Below are 16448 nucleotides of genomic sequence, written 5' to 3'. Positions count from 1 at the left end.
ATAATAGGTTTCCTTTAATACACCTCAGAAGACGATAACCAAAGCTGCAAAGGCCTTTCACGCTCCAGATGATTCTTTATGTGTGTCGGCTTCATCCAGTGTGACAGTACTCAAACATAGTTTTTTCTACTCAGGCACACAGCTAAAGTTTCAGTCCTCTTGTCACTGAAGCAGTTCTTCCTCTCTGCTGTCCTCATACCAAATAAGATGGAGTGAAGAAAAACTGAGAGACGGCTAATTAAAGCAAGAGTGAAAGACACTGGCTTAAGGCTAGTGCCTGCCACGACAGGAAAGGGTGAAGCTGATGTGTGAAGTAGAAAATGACCTCTACAGGATGAGGAATTAACTTAAATATGAGGCTGATATTCATATTTAAGGACTCAACAGTTCGCTGTCCTTCTCGCAGTCTTCACTGAGCATTATGAAAAGAGAAAGAGTTCAATGCTTACCTGTTTCCTTCAATGCTTGAGGAAACAGGTAAAAGTGCGACTTTAGAGCTTGACTGTGTCCTCTGATCCCGAAGAATCAAAGACAAACAGGATCTGGGATTAGACACTTCAGACTTACACATTGTGACATTTCACAGCACCACTGCAGATACAGACGACTTTTTTTGGTCCTGCTTTCACATCCAGACGTTAACATGAAGTGACATGCTTGTTAAGACAGCAGCAGAAGTCGCCCAGAATCAGTGTTAAACACCAACCAGGATAGTACATTTACAATGAAAGGCGTTATCAATGTGAACCCAAACAAAGTTTGTCACAAAAATAGCAAAAGCTACCATAAAAGCCAACAGGCAATTTCATTAAACTGTTCATGTTTGGTCTTAAAGCTGCACTGAGGAAGGCATTTTCAAAAAAATGTTGAAACCTCTGACTCACGGATCACCTTTAGCAGCAAAGTTAGCTGCTTGATTTTAGAGCATTTGGGGAAACAATGCAACTCCAGTCTTTACCGGACCGAAGCAGATAAAATTCGGTTAACAACAGCAATGAAACCTTCACAAAAGCACATTGCTCAAGGCATTTTTAAATAGTTACAAGAAAAATAGGCTGTTTGGAAACAACACAGGTTCATGCAAGCATGCCTCTCAACAAATACTGTTCTTTTGTTGGTGATGACATTTATTTCTGCAGCTCCATCTACAAAAATCTGAAACGTCTCTCTCATGTCTTCTATGGGCGGTTTTTATCATTCCTGCTGCTCCTTAATTCTCAGCGAACTTTACATGGATCAGACTCAAAAGCACCAGAGATTTCTGAAATATTGGCCTAATTTCATGTTCTGCTGTTACTTCACCATCCACACCTACCTTTGCCACTTACACCTGATTGAATGCCAGACAGAGTAGATGCTGGAAGAGGTCACCTCCAGAACAAAATGACATACATGTCAAGCAGAAGCAGAGATTGGAATGCTTTAGTTTTTATGTTTTTTATAGAAGAATGACTGAGCTTTCCAACACATTGAACTACTTTTTGTCCTAGTAGTGTTGAGAACATTTCCACAGATTTCCAGCAAATGTTTAGTTTAGTACTTTAAGTAGTTAGACACCCATAACCAGCTAAAAACCGCAAGCTTTTATATGTCTAATTAGAGAACTGAAATGGTTTATTTGACTTTTTCCACACGACTGTTTAATTTGTTTGGACTTACAAAAAACCAAACTAATAGTTTGACTACAAGACGCATTTCTTCACAATAACAAAAAAGTGATACAGGAATAAATAAAATATCAACTATAAAGTTTTAGTGAAAGCTGATTACATCCATTTCTTAAATATTGTAGCATTAGTGTGTTTGCTGCCCATTGATTGAACTAATAAAAACATCTTGCATGCTTGGATCATTTAAAGATCAGAACCAGAAATGTCTTTGATAAGAAAAGTAAACCAAATTGAGTTTAAAGGTTTTTGTTATTAAACAAAGTTTTTCCTAGTTTAATAAACCCTTTCCCCATAAGAGTACACATTTTAATCACAACAGCATTGGTTGTATGGGTGACCAAAGTTTATATCAGAAAGAAAAAATTGTTAAAGTCATCTTAGTTTTAGATTATTTTAATAGAAATCCAAGGAACAACAGAGATTAAACATAATGTTTATGTGTGTATACAGTGCTTTCCATTTTTGCCACCACAGGTGAAAAATACATGAATGCATGTCACAAAATCTCCCACACACCTTGAAAACATTTACCAAGTCCAACAAAGGAGATATCAGCTTAATATATTTGCACAAATGTTCTCTGACGGTAGATGATACTTTATGATTGAACTTTAAGACATAAAGCATTTGAAGCTAAGATGCATGCCTTTAACTATAACCTTTAAAAAGTGTTTTCTCTCTTTTTCTTACATTCTATTTCTAGAAAATAGGTGTTTATTTTATGCTTCTATATCCTACGTTGTTTGTTCACAAACGTCACAAATATTCGGACTCTTTTTTATGCTACAACATTCCAGTATACTCACATATAAGGACCGGCGACCCGTTAATGTTTCACTTGGCATCGCAGTTCTGACAAATGGAGGACAAACACCGTGACCTCCAGAAAAAGAAAGGAGTCTCACACTGGCCACCATGGGGGGGTGCAGGGCTAGTCGAGGACGGCGGAGGGAGGGGGACGCACGCAGCAGTTGGGCCGCCTGACATTTTGCAGCATTGACCTGAAAATGTTCTGCTGCCTCCTTTTGTTCTTTTTCCCACGCTGCGGCGAATCAGCGCCGGAGATGGACTTTCGGAAGGAAGTCTGAGCAATCAGCTTCCTCTCCTGCTCCCTGATTTTGCACTGCAGGTGGCTCTGAATGGCGAAACCAAGCGACTCCGGGTCCACAGACGCCCCGTAGACCTCCCACGTCATCCCCTGTTCGTCCCAGACAACGTCGTGGATGCTCTTATCCTTCTGCATCCCTGACTGATCGTCCTCCTCGTCGTTCTTCTCTGGCTTTATCCCCTGCTCGGCTGAATTTGTTCCCGACTTTGATGCTGCGTTAGCTGCCGTGGTGGATGGCGGACCCTGAGAAAACGCAGCATTGTTTCTATCAGCAGAAGCGCCGGCAGTTTCTGGGGAGGGAGCTTTAGCGGTGGAGGATATTTCAACTCCACTTGCCACTGTGTCCTTCTTGTTGCTGTGCTCGATGTTGATTTGGTAAACTGGCTGAATGCTGCTCAGAGCTGAACCAGGTTCCTTGGGCTTGGCTCCTAACCTGGAGTCAAGCTGCTGGGCCACAGTTGTTGAGCACAAACCTGCAGCTTGATTGGGGCACATCTCCGCCTCTACGGTGAGTCTCTCTGAGGTGGAGAGGGAAGTTGTGTACATCTGATAGGAACCCACGGCTTCATTAACTGGGAAAACAACAGCTAGACTCTGCGCCTCTTCCCTGGGGACTCCACTGCCAGCGAAGGGCTGCAGACTCGGACTTGTACCCACAGCTTTACTGGAAGTCTCTGCGACGGCCTGGACCTCCATATCATGACACTGCTTGGCGGGCGAAGCGAATGAGGTCATAGTGGAGGCCTCCTTGAACTGCGTGCTGAGCTGCTCTCCTGTGCAGACAGCTGTGTCAGTTTGGCTGGTTTCCTCAGACACCTGCCCACACGTTGGCTTGCTTTTTGCAGCCTGGGGCACACCAGATGAATCCTTCTGTGAAGATTCAGGGTGATGTTTATTGGAGGAGACCTGTGTTGCCTTTACTACTGGGAAATCCCTCTCTGAATGTGATGAACATATATTTGTAACTGTAGTGTGGATTTCTGCTCCTTTACCTGCTGGTGGAGGCTTAGTAGAGGTAACAGTTTCCATCCTGTGCTCAGGTTTCTGTGAGTTATCTGGTTCTTGGATTTTCTGTAACGATGTGGTAGATTTGTTTTGTGGAGCCTTAACATCCTGTTGAGGTGAAGGCACTGATTTTTGTGACTGACTGGTGCTGCAGATATTTTTATTTTTATTTGTATTTTTATCGCTGGTCTCTTGTGCTGTGGGTTTGGTTGAAGGTGCCATCTGGACAGGCGCTGCCTCTGAAGGACTCGTCTCTTTTGCAATGCGTGCGTTGATCTTTGATGCTGCGGTTGCAGTCGGTAAACCAGCGGCGCACGTATCCTTTCCAAGAGACGTTTTTATGTTAGCGTTTGAGTCTCTGTGGTCAGTTTTTGTCTCGCTAGCAGCTTGACCTGTTAGCGACAGGTTAGCGGAGTGCTGCTCACCAGCTGTCCCGGGTTCAGATTGTGTCTGCTTCCCATTGCTGCCTGCAGGCATGTCTGCCACCGCGCTGCTAACTGCTTCACCGCCCTTATATGATGAGGATTTATGGATGTGTGGGACAGGGTTGGCAGCGGCACCTGACATAGGCGGGTTATCCTGCTGGTTGGAAGATGAGAGGGCGGCGTTTGGACAAACCTGAGAGAGTTTGAGGTGCGACTCGTCACCCCAGTTGGCGTTAGACTCCTTGTTGGCCAGTGGGTCTGCCACAGCCAGCTGAGGGACCATCTGGACTGTCACTGTCCTTTTAGGATTAGTTCCCATTCCGAATTCACAGTTTGGATCTTCAGATATTGTTGTACTCCAAAAATGTGGGCAGACAGAACCTTAATGCAGCTCCCTAAAACAAGAGGGTAGAAGAATAGAAGTGGGTTTACTTTAAATATACACTGATTAATGCATCACCAAGATTTGTTTTGGATTAGACCTGCATGACACACTTTGTCAAATTGATTTCTCACTTTTAGTAAATTGCAAAAATAACTTGTTAGAGTGAAAGCATGAGAGCAATCTATACTGTTCTCATTTTTACAGATGTTTTGTACTCAAAGAATAAAAAGAGATGCATAATTAGACTTTTACTTTTATAATTTTGTATTAGACACTTTTACTGTTTTAAACGTACAATGCATTAGACTTTTCATTAGACTTTTCAAACCGGAAAGCCACGGTTTTCTTAGATCTTCTCGTTTAGATTTAGATAAATAGCAGTGTGTAACTTTTATTTTAAAAAATATATCTTTTGTACTTATTTGTTAAAACCATGTTGTGATAATAAGAGATAATCTGTGAAAAAAATCAAGCTTCTCTGACTTCCCCGAATTGACCTGCGGTCATGTGAGAAAGTACACAACCAATCAGAAACAACCAATCAGAGCCAGGAGGAGAGTCTTAGTGCTGTCAATCATGTATGTGCTGCACAGACACTCCCCCTTTCTCTCTGATACGCTACAACTGGTTCACCACAATGGAGCCTGCTATGAATGCTCAGGTCAGTTATAATGGCCACTGGCCATTATCGCATTTAGCAGCGCGTACTTGATTTTGATTGACAGCACTTAGAACCTCCTCCTGGTTCTGATTGGTTGTTTTTGACTGGGAGCTGTTCATTTCTTCAGACAACAATAGTAGCTCATGGGAGGAGGAGAAGCTTGATTTTTTCACAGATTATAGTCACAATATAGTGCCAGTTTTAACAAATATATAAGAAAAACATTTTCGTAAAAGTTGCGTACTGTAGCTTTAAAGTGAGAGTTTTTCAGGTTTTTTGTATTTGTCATTCTCACTATCAATGAGACCTAATTAAGAAAACATTACTTATTTGAACACAAATAATTGGTGCATCACTAGAAACAAATCTGATTTTTCAGATCAAGTAAATTTTGATTTATAGCCTGCAGTTACAAACTGTCACTCTACGTTAAAGCTCCAGCTGCTCTGTCTTTTGTATTTGTGGTTTTGCTACTGTCTCCACACCATGCATCACAGCAGCAGGTCTTACTAGCATCTTGTAAACCTTCCCTTCTCTCTTGCAGCTATCCAGTCACAAATCACTCCTGACACTCGTCTCCTTCCACTCCATGTTGCCTGCAGTCTCTTCTTCACCTCCCTTGAGCAAAACCTGTTGCTTTGATTGGTTGACCTCAGGTACTTATTAAAGTACCTCTCCTCATTGTTGCTTCACTGTTGCACCTGTCTGCTTCTCATTCTCACATGCCTTCTGTCTTGCTTCTACTAACTTGCATTCCTACACCCTACATGCAACACATTGTTCTCTCCAGGCTCTTTATTTTCAATCCAGATCGTAACATCGTCTGCAAACGCGATATTCTTCGGGATCCACTACTTCCCTCCTTCGATTTAACGACACCTTTCCACTGTCTTACTGTCTTTGTATGGGTCAACCTCCATCTTCACATACGTCTTTGCCTCTGTTTTTCTCTTGGCATCCTATCTTTTCTCTGCATCCTCAAATACACAATATAACACCTTCTGACAACACTTTCAAAGTGAATGTCATAAATATGTTGGTATTTCCCTGCAAGAAATGATTCTCACTTCAACAATTCTTTCCCAAATCTCAACTTGGTCTCGATCAAGAGATGCTAAGACATATAAATGTTGAAAAGAGGCTACTAAATACAAATTCAGTTTGATTTAATGTTTGTTACTGAGGTTTTAGACTTTTTTGATCATTTAACAATTGCAAAAATAATAAATCTTAATATTTACAAATTATGTAATGTGAAGTAGTATTTATTAGGTATGATATTCCTGAATAACACTCTATGAGATAACAAGGGTGTGATGATTCAATCAGCTCACAGAATGAGAAATGCAAGGTACAATGTTCACAACAAAAGGTTAGATCTCAGCAATATTATGAGGAAAAGAAAGAAGCTGCGTTTTTTTATTTATATATACAGCAAATAATTCACAAATCAAAAACGGTATTAAAATGTTTACCTATTTTAGGATACTTGGAGTCTAAGGTGCTCCTAATGCATCTTAGAAAAACAAACAAATAAAAAACAAATGAAATAAAAGCACACAGAAAATGCTAGCAGTGTTTTCACAAGTAAAACAAATATTTCATCAATCTCAACCTTCTCTGACCAGAGTATAACTGTATCTCGTATAATGAGCTCAAAAGTTGCACAGTTCCACCAGGTGTTTGCTAGTTGCTGGTTGCTAGTCTGAAGGATATGAGCTGGGGAGCAAAGAATGTTGTCTGAGGTGGAAGTTCAGAAGCTTGGAAATCTCAGCTCAGAGGAGGAGTTGCGTCTTGAAGGCGGGGCTAGGTCCACCCAGGCGTTTTGCACAGCTGAACGGTTGCCATGGAGATGAATGGATTTCTCAAACATGCATGGAAGACTCAAGGCATCATAACATGATGCAAAGCTACAAAAAAACCATGCTACGCCTGTGAAGCACACATCTTCCTATGTCAACATACATCAACAAACAAAGTTACATTCTGAAAGCAGCTGCGTAGAAATGAATGAGACACACTTGAACTTGCCAACCAACACTGTGGGATACGTGCCTCGACATGTCTTTGCACTCTTAATGGATGGCATGTAGGTCTCTGCGGACCTGACCTTGTGGAAGAACAGCACCAGGATCAGGAAACAGGCCCAGCAAACACTGCTTTCTCCTGGTAACATCCTCGCAGCATACTACAGAGCTGTGGCTCTGATACTACAGAGCTGTGGCTCTGATTCTACAGAACTGTGGCAGATAGTGTGTTGGCAAAATGCAGATGGTGGTGCAAACAATCAAAGTAGCTTTAGGCTCTCCCTTTGGGTGCATTTTGTTTGTGAATTACGTAAACATACAGTGATCCACACCAGTATGCAGACAGATCTATTGAGGATACTCCTCTTTGACAGCAGCTCTGCCTTCAACATCATCATTTCAGACATACTAGCTAGCAAATTTCCCTCAGACAGTGAAAGTCAGGTTCCACCTCTTTCCCTCCAGTAAACTCAGAACTAACTCTCCCCAGGGCTGCGTTCTAGGCCCCCTGCCTTGTTCTTTATATGCACATGACTGCACTCCTGCTAACACTTGTTAAACTGTAGACCAATTTTAATGTAGTCTCACCTCTTCACAACAAAACACAAATTTTATTGATGGGTAAAACCTAGTTTGGACAACTGTATGGTTTTAGAAATAAATCGGACTAATTCGGTCGCACTGATGAACTTTAAAAAGTGCAGTAGTGATACAGAAAGAAATGCATATACAGTTTTAGTTTTTTTATCCATGAAATAACTGATCACAAACTACATTTGTGTAAATTACACAGATATAGAGACAGAGGGAAGTGCACAAGAAGACTGACTGAGTTGCTGAATGTGTGATGTGGGGTTCCTCAGGGTTTGATACTTGGTCAACATTTCTTTTTATGTATACAATAATTTGTGTTTAGTTTATAAGTTGTAGACATAATTTACATTTTTGTCTGTAAAGGAAAAAAATCTGAAATATCCTGTAACCACGGATAAATCAAACAAGGAATCGCTGCCAATGTAGGATTTACTTTGTGGGAATCTGAGAAAATTCTTCTAAAACAAATACAAACTTGATGATTACGTTACCAAAGAAAGCTATGCAAACTGCAGCCATTAAATTTTACCACACAAACCCATTAACTATTCAGTGTTTATCCACATTTATATATTTGGGGAAATAACAAAAATTATGCTCAAAGTAAAGAACAATCAGTTACTGCTTGGTACCTAAAAAGTGTTTAAAATGAGAAAAACCAATGAACTCAGTTCAGAAAAAATTTAATGTCATCATACATGTTTAACAGCATAGTTGTAGAAGTAGGTTAGTTCTGATTTGTTCTTTTTGTTAAATTTTGGTTTATGGGTTTTAAAGACTTAAAGAGGAGCAGCAAAAACAAATGAGGTGGATTAGCAGTTCTTGACACTGACACTGAGATACAGGAAATGTTACTCTGGTGTAGATCATCAGATTATCATACAGCAACAATCTTCAGACAGAGGCCTTTTCAGATTTGCTGTAAGGCTGACTGCTACTGGAGATCTCCACTGCCCACAGGATCACTGAAAATGTTTGGACAAAATGAGATCTGACAATATTTAATTTCCCTCGGAGATAAAATATTTGAATTAAACACTGGATCTATTATTCTGATTATGTAAAACTGTGCTATGTAAAATGCTTTATACATATTTTACTTAAAATGACAATCATAATGTAAATTTTGAGTTTATTTGAAATAGTATTTATCACATTTGCTTTGTGCATTTTACCTTGTTAACTCTTAATGCTATATAAGCTTTAGGTTCAGCCTAAACCTCGTTGGTTTTCTATTTCTTTGGTTTCTTTTGGCCTTCAGTTTGCATGTTGCTAAACTGAAAACACACATGTACATTTTCTTGGTGCATTTTGGCGCCTTTGTACAAACTAAAAATTGCTCAAATGCCTACATCTCTTTAGGACCACAGTGTACTTATCTTCTGATGACTTCCAGCAGGATAAACCACCATACCATTGTGAAGGTTAAATAATTAACGTTTTATCAACTTCCTTGAACATGACAATGAGTTTACTGTACTGTGGTGACCTACACAGACAGAGCCAGCACCTTTGGGACGCGGGTAAACGAAACATTCTCACTCTGGATGTGTTGCTGACATATCTGCAGTAGGGCTAAAATGATTAAACGGATTAATCGTGATTGATGAATTATTAAAATAATTGTAAACTAATTTATTAGTCAATTAAACATTAATTGGAGTATATAGACTTGAAAAAAATGACATTTCCTGAAATAACAATGCAGTCAGAGCAGTAATTAAACCAAAACGTTTTAAAATATTTGTATTTAAGATTTAAAAAAAAACATCCAATGCAGTATTGATAAGTTGAGCAGGAAGAGCTGAGGTTTTTACACGTTGAAATACTTTTTTAGCTGCAGTTAAAAACGTATTTGTTGCAAATGATGAAGAGTTCACAAAACACAACATTTTATTGCATTGTAGGCAATTAATTGTTCATTTTCTTATTTTAAAAAAGAAATGTAACTTTTTGTTTGTTTTTACCTTTTTAAATTAATAACACAAGTTTAAGTGGTCAATTGCAAAATCTGCAGAAAGTGCCATTTTTATCCAGTTAATCAATTAATCATCAGAATGATTAGTAGAATAATCGATTCCTAAAATAATCATTAGCTGTAGACCTAATCTGCAGTAATAATGTGATGCATCATGCTAAAATGGAAACCTCTGAGGAAAGTTTACGATACCTTGGAAACTATTATGTGTCATACAAGAGGGACCTGCAGAGGACGGTGAGGGGAGCTGGGAAAATCATTCAAAGATCCTCTGAATGATTTTGAAAAAAATGACATTTCCTGAAATAACAATGCAGTCAGAGCGGTAATTAAACCAAAACCTATTAAAATATTTGTATTTAAGATTTTTAAAAAAAACGTCCAATGCAATCTGTTCCAGGATCTGTTTGTTTTAATATTTCTTTTTCCTCACGTGAATCTGTTAAAGATCCTAGATGAACGCGGCGTCCTGTTGCATGCTGCTGGTCATGCAACAAAGTGGCAATAAACTTATTTTTTAGAGGGCATTTGTTTATTCTGACCCATTTGCTTTGCAAGGACATCTTCAGCAGCAAGCTGTGTTTACATCGTCTTTTGTTCAGTAAAGGGATTCGTGTAAATCGACTGCCTTGACCTGTGGTGCCTCATATTTCTCCAAGTGTTGATGAAGGTCTTTCATTGTTCTGCTCAACATGTGAAAGCACCATTCTGCAAACAAAGTGCCATCAGAAACAGAGAAAATCATATATGTTGTCTCTGCATTGAGTGAGGATGCAAAGACATCCAGGTTGTACAGTAAGTTTTTTTTATTATAATGTTAACCACAGCTTTTGACCATATCCATCGTTTTATATGTGTACTGTAATGATGACATGTCATACAGCCTGTCTCTATGAGCACTCGGCTATTATCAGCATAATTAAAACAGAAACAGTTGGTTGGTGGTTTGGGTCATGAACAGGTTTGGCCCATCTGTGTGTGTTTGCTCTGCCACAATGAATCCGTCTGTCAGTCCTCAAAGCGCAAATGTTTATAGAGACCGTATCCTGGCTGTAATCCTCGCTGGTTACGGGTTTTTTTTTAAATCATCTATGGAGCAGTTTGCAAATGACACGAAACAAAAACGGGACTGCAAAGCAGCCTGCATTCAAGCGATGCACTCGACCTATTCAGGCCAATTAAGATCTGTGTCATGCACCGGATCCGAGCTCCTTGTCTCTGAGATTTGCAGCGCTGATCTGACCTTGCAGACATCTGCGAATAATTAACATTCTGATCATAAGGAAAAAAACGAGGTCGCTTTACCTTGATGTCCGGTGCGATCGGGTGCCGACTGCGCGCCGCTGTTCGTGAGATGAAGCAAAACCCCGGGAATGAATATGGAAAATTCACCTCAGTGTCGGTGACACCAAGCCACGCCTTCCTCCAGTCTCAGAGGTATTGATCTTCCGCGGCCGAGCAGCGCCAAATCCGAGCCCGGAGTCGACCGACTGACCGTGCGCAATGAGTCACCGCTGGCTGACCGACGGACGCCGCTTCCCAGCTCTTTGTTACAAACTGAGGAGCGTTCATGAAGCTGCCCGCTTTGCAGCAGCATCCCAGCCAGACTGAGCCGTGCCAGGCAGCATGATGAAGGGATGAATGGGAGATGGGATGCAGCATCCTATCTGTGGCCGCCGCAGGCGATCACAGGAGGAGGGTCACTTATTGCGCTGCAAATGTATTACTTTAAGGTCCTGCCGCTGCCGCTGCCGCTGCCGCCTCCTGAGGAAGGCGATCGTTTTCCAGGAGCACAGAAAGGTTATTTCATCAGCGCCCGTTTCTGTCCTGCACAGATGGGTTCGTGAATGAACATTCAATCTGAAGCGGCGCTTTTGACTCAGTTGAAATGTTTTAAAATTAGATTATTTGCTGGTTTTTCATTTTCTGTGGCCGGTGTGGACGTTGGAATAAACGACTTTATAAGGGGGCAGGGGCGCTCCCAGAAAGTTTTGGAGATGAGGGCAAATGATAATTCAGCAGTGGTAAACCAAAACCAAAGGGTCTGGAGTTTTATTTATGCATACTGGTGTGTCTAAAAGTGATATTTAGGTCTTATTTAAAATAAATCCCGATTTTCTTTAGGAATTTTTGAACAAATAAATATTTGTAAGTTCAGGTTTTCACATATAACAAAAGAAAAAATCTAATTAAAAAAATCAGCTTTAATATGTTAGAAAATGCTTTCTTAGCCCCATAAAATTGTTATTCTAGAACTCAGGATAGGATCCTGGAATAAACTGAGAAACGGTTGACATATATAAAAAAAGAGCCGTTGTGAAAAAACAAACAGATAAACAGAAATGTAAATCATTAAAACTTGTCATTCATCCTAATTCCATTAATTAAAAAAACCATAAAAGACTGACTGGCCAGTTGTTGGTGGCAAGGTAAGTGGCACTGATGAAGAATTAAGCTTTTTGTGATATAGAGTTGGCCTACATAAAAAGAAAAGTATACTAAAGGTTTAAAGAAATGCTTTTTTTGATCATACATTTTTTTGTGCTCTTCACCTAATTACATCATGAACCTGTAGAACTTAGCAGTTCTGTGTTTGCAATACCTAAGGTACTGGCTGGACACCAGTGGGGTATGGCCCCACATTGTCTGTCAGAAATTGGCAAAATAATCACAAATGCGGGTGTTACATCCACCAGGCTCGTTTGATGGGGCAACATTAATGGAGACCACACAAGGATTTAATGTGTAAATGAAAGTAGAATTTATTAAGTTATATGAAAGAAATAACCCTGAAAAAAAAGAAATGCCTGAAATAAGAAACCAAAATAGATTAAAGCTAAAACCTATAAATAACCAGAAATTAGCAAATGCAAAACCTAACAAAACTCAACCAAAAGATACAAACCAAACCAAGTGGGGATCTGAGAAGAGGGAAGGGAAAAGCCTCCTCTCTGCTGTACGCCTAGCAGCTTTAAAGCTGCAGGACGCCAATCAGGGGAACATCCAACACCTGCAGGGCCTGACTGCAGAACCCTGCAAGGAAAAAGAGGGCAGGGCCCACTGATGCCGTAACAGCGGGCAAGAGATAGACAGAGGTGGATGCAAAATATTTCATGTCAAATAGAAACTTACAATTGGATCAAATGAAGTACATAAAACTTAAAAAAAAAAAAAACAAAGCAGGAACATGCAGGGAAGCTGACTGAGCAGCGCATAACTGAGCAGAGGAACCTGCAGAACAGATATAAGAAAAACCGAAGAAGACAGGAAAACTCAGAAGCATGAAGCTAACAGGAAGTAAAGAGAACTTCCTGTTAGTTCTCTTTACTCTCTTTCTTTTCTATCACAGGATAGAAAGGGAAAAAAGAAACTCAGAAGCATAACTACTTAACAGATTAAGCAAAGTCCAACACATGACAATCGCAATTTTGTGTACTTTTAAAGATTTATTTGAACTTTTTGCTTGGTGCTTGATAATACAGCACATAACTACTGTGAATTTTAATGACAGTAAACAATAACTGCTGCAGAAATTAAAATCTTTGCATGTTGCATCTTCTGCTGTCAGATTTTTAGAGCCATCCAGTAGCTTCATGCTTGGAAATTTGACGTCTCTGCTAACAGAATTGGTAGAGATCCCCGACACTGCTGCAGCTCTACTCTCACTGAAGCTTTTTATGGATAAATAAAGGAAGTAAAATCTACTAGTTTAATGTTTACTTTATCTATTGTAGTGTTTTAGGTCTAAAAACTTCCCCTTGACACTCCCAAGAAAAAAAAAGGCTTTTGTCTGTGTGGCTGAAATTACTAATTGATGTGTTGTTCTTGCACATTCTAATTCATTTAATTTCAACTATCAAATTTTAAAAAAATCTGACACATTCATACAGAAAATAGTTTTAGTGCAAAGCAATGAAAAGTGTTTAAAGACAAGAAACCATCTGTTTATGTTTTCAAACACTTGCTGCTTCCACATTTGCAGTGAACGGGTGAACACAGCCCTCTTATTATGCAGTAGTTTATGCAACCTCTGATATTTGCTAATGCGCTGCAGTTGACCTGCTCTTCTCCGCCTCTCACTACTTGATTCATTCTCCGCAGGGCAGCAGTTGGTTGAGTTCAGGCATGAATTTCAGACTGCTTTCTGCCTCTGATATGGAGAAAATACACATGCAAATTTCGTTGTAGACGTTTGGATCATTTAAATATCTCTCTCTGATCCCTCTTTAGCTCAAGTTTCTTGTTATGTCATTGTGGAAAGATTAAAAGTGGCTCCACTTCTAGGACAGGATTTTACTCTTCTGTAATATTTCACAGTGTTGGAGCATAAGAGGGGAAATTTTGACCACTAATTCTGTAGATTCTCCAGATTTCTGGGTTTCCAGTAAGATTTAGATCTAGAGATGAAGAAGGTTGACATTTAAGTTATAATTTTTGGTTTATTATCCCACTGAAAGATTTAATGACCAAAAATTACCAGGTTTTTAACAGATCCATCAGATTTTGACTTCAAATTAGTCCAAAGAATTCATGAAGCCATACACTGGGCTTTTAAATGAGAAACGAGCCCACGGCATCACAGATCCACCACCATACTTAACAGTAGAAACAAAGTACACGCTCACATGTGTTTGCAAAAAGCTCAGTCTTTGTCTTATCTAACCAAAACATAAAGATCCCTCCACAGTTCTAGTTTGAGGAAAATATGACTTGTAAGGTCAGGCAACATTTTTTAAATTCTTTTAAATTGACAAATAAAATCTTAAAATTACAAAATATGCTTGGTACAACATAAGTTCTTTGTCCAGGTTTTTGCTTCTGTTGCAGTTTTTTAGGATTATAAGGCCACAAATAGTCAGCCCCTACTATTTTTTATTTTTTTTTAGAAAATGTATGTCCTGAATTATTTATGTTTTGAATCTAAAAAAAATATCTAACAATTTTGTTTCAAATTTTTCATGTTTTAATCTATTATCTGAGCAGACAATAAAATAAATGTCACATGATTTTTTTGCATTAAATAAATAAATTTGCTGTCAACTTGATGGTTTTGTCCCTCAGGACAGAAAGTTTGGACACTTCTGGTCTAATAATTTTCAATCTTTGCTGCAGTTCTGTCATAGTGAACTTCACAAATGTTTATTTATTTATTTATTTATTTATTTATTTATTTATTTATTTATTTATTTATTTATTTACTGCATCCTCCTCAAACTTACCACTGTCTCCTTGGAAGCAAAACATTAAGAAATGAGGGCTGATTAGAGGTTTTTGCACAGTACTGCTACTGGGTGCGCCATTAAGTAAATTAAAGATCAAATTTCAGTAATTTTTTTCATTTATGCTGTTTTAAAATAGAACAGTCTTAATTTCAGCATTATAGTCTGAATCCTGACTCATCCTCCTCTAATCTTCAGACTATTGCTAGAAACTAAGTGCTTACTTTGGGGATTGGCTTTTCAAATATAGCCTGCCTCAGACGGAGCTCCTCTTCTAATGCAGTAATTGTATGGGATAGACCTCCAGCCCGTGAAAACCCAGAGGGACTGATTAGGTGAGAGACTGTGACTTAATTAAAGTCAAGTGCACCAACGGTGACAATCTGAAGATCGGCAGCATTGTTGATAAACCAGATTACTGCTCAAGCATGAGGGGAAAACTGTCTGTGGTTTTGTGCTGGATCTTGCTGCTGTTTTAACAGTGTAACCACTAGTCTAATAGCAGCAGAATTACTCATTTACAAATAAATACTCATTATAAACACCTCATATAAATGTATAAAACTATTCCCACAGTCAACTTTGTACCATTTTCATTTGTGAATTGTGCAACGCAGCTGGAATGAATTGTTTTAAACATATTTTAAGGACAATGGAGAATGTTTTGCATTATTTGCCGTTACTTCAGCTTTGAACTTTATCTCTGTTTTTTACTCCTCATAGATGCTACATCTAGCCTGTAGTTCTTTTTAGTTGAGATACTGCAGCTAACAACTTAATGTTCTCAGCTCATAGATGATACTCTTGCCCTGTCTTTCAGTGCTTACCCATCCTTGACAAAGCCATAGGATGAACTTCTACAGCAAATTATTTTTATGTGGCCTCTTTTGTTTCCTTTAAAAATGTTGCAAGGTTTCATAAAATAAAATAAACTGACAGGAAACAGCAGTCAGCATGTTTTTATACATTGTCGGGTTTTCTGTTTTGCACTAAAACTCAGACTGAATATCCATCCATCCATTTTCTTTACACCCTTGTCCCCCAGTGGGGTTGGGAGGGGTGCTGGTGCCCATCTCCAGCTRGCRTKCCGGGCGAGAGGCAGGGTCACCCTGGACAGGTCGCCAGTCTGTTGCAGGGCAACACAGAGACACACAAGACACACAACCATGCACACACACACTCACACCTAGGGACAATTTGGAGAGGCCAATTAGCCTGACAGTCATGTTTTTGGACTGTGGGAGGAAACCGGAGTACCCGGAGAAAACCCACCATGCACAGGGAGAACATGCAAACTCCATGCAGAAAGACCGGGGCCGGGAATCGAACCCAGAACCTTCTTGCTGCAAGGCAGCATCTCTACCAACTGCGCCACT

General features: G+C 39.5%; 1 protein-coding gene across 2 annotated transcripts; it reads right to left on the bottom strand.

The window, feature by feature from the left end:
• Positions 1 to 2047: 2047 nt before the first annotated feature.
• On the bottom strand, positions 2048 to 11932 carry gprin3b (GPRIN family member 3b). Of its 2 annotated transcripts, none has more exons than XM_017305342.1 (2): positions 11246 to 11932; positions 2048 to 4603 (listed from the first exon to the last, which is right to left on the bottom strand). In XM_017305342.1, exon 2 carries the CDS (start codon positions 4525 to 4527, stop codon positions 2602 to 2604), a length of 1926 nt encoding a protein of 641 aa, XP_017160831.1. In that variant the 5' UTR covers positions 4528 to 4603; positions 11246 to 11932; the 3' UTR covers positions 2048 to 2601. The 2 variants fall into 2 exon arrangements, with proteins under 2 accessions (XP_017160831.1, XP_008418089.1); XM_008419867.2 differs by having other exon boundaries at positions 11159 to 11931.
• Between the last annotated feature and the right edge of the window lie 4516 nt (positions 11933 to 16448).

The sequence above is a fragment of the Poecilia reticulata genome, linkage group LG1, assembly GCF_000633615.1.
Source record: "Poecilia reticulata strain Guanapo linkage group LG1, Guppy_female_1.0+MT, whole genome shotgun sequence".
In the NCBI taxonomy this organism is placed as follows: Eukaryota; Metazoa; Chordata; class Actinopteri; order Cyprinodontiformes; family Poeciliidae; genus Poecilia; species Poecilia reticulata.
The sequence above is the reverse complement of the archived record's forward strand: the minus strand, read 5'-3'. Positions and strand labels throughout refer to the sequence as shown.

Bases quoted from the DNA above. Each gene is read 5' to 3' on its own strand.
- gprin3b (XM_017305342.1), bottom strand. From the start codon at position 4,527: ATGGGAACTAATCCTAAAAGGACAGTGACAGTCCAGATGGTCCCTCAG.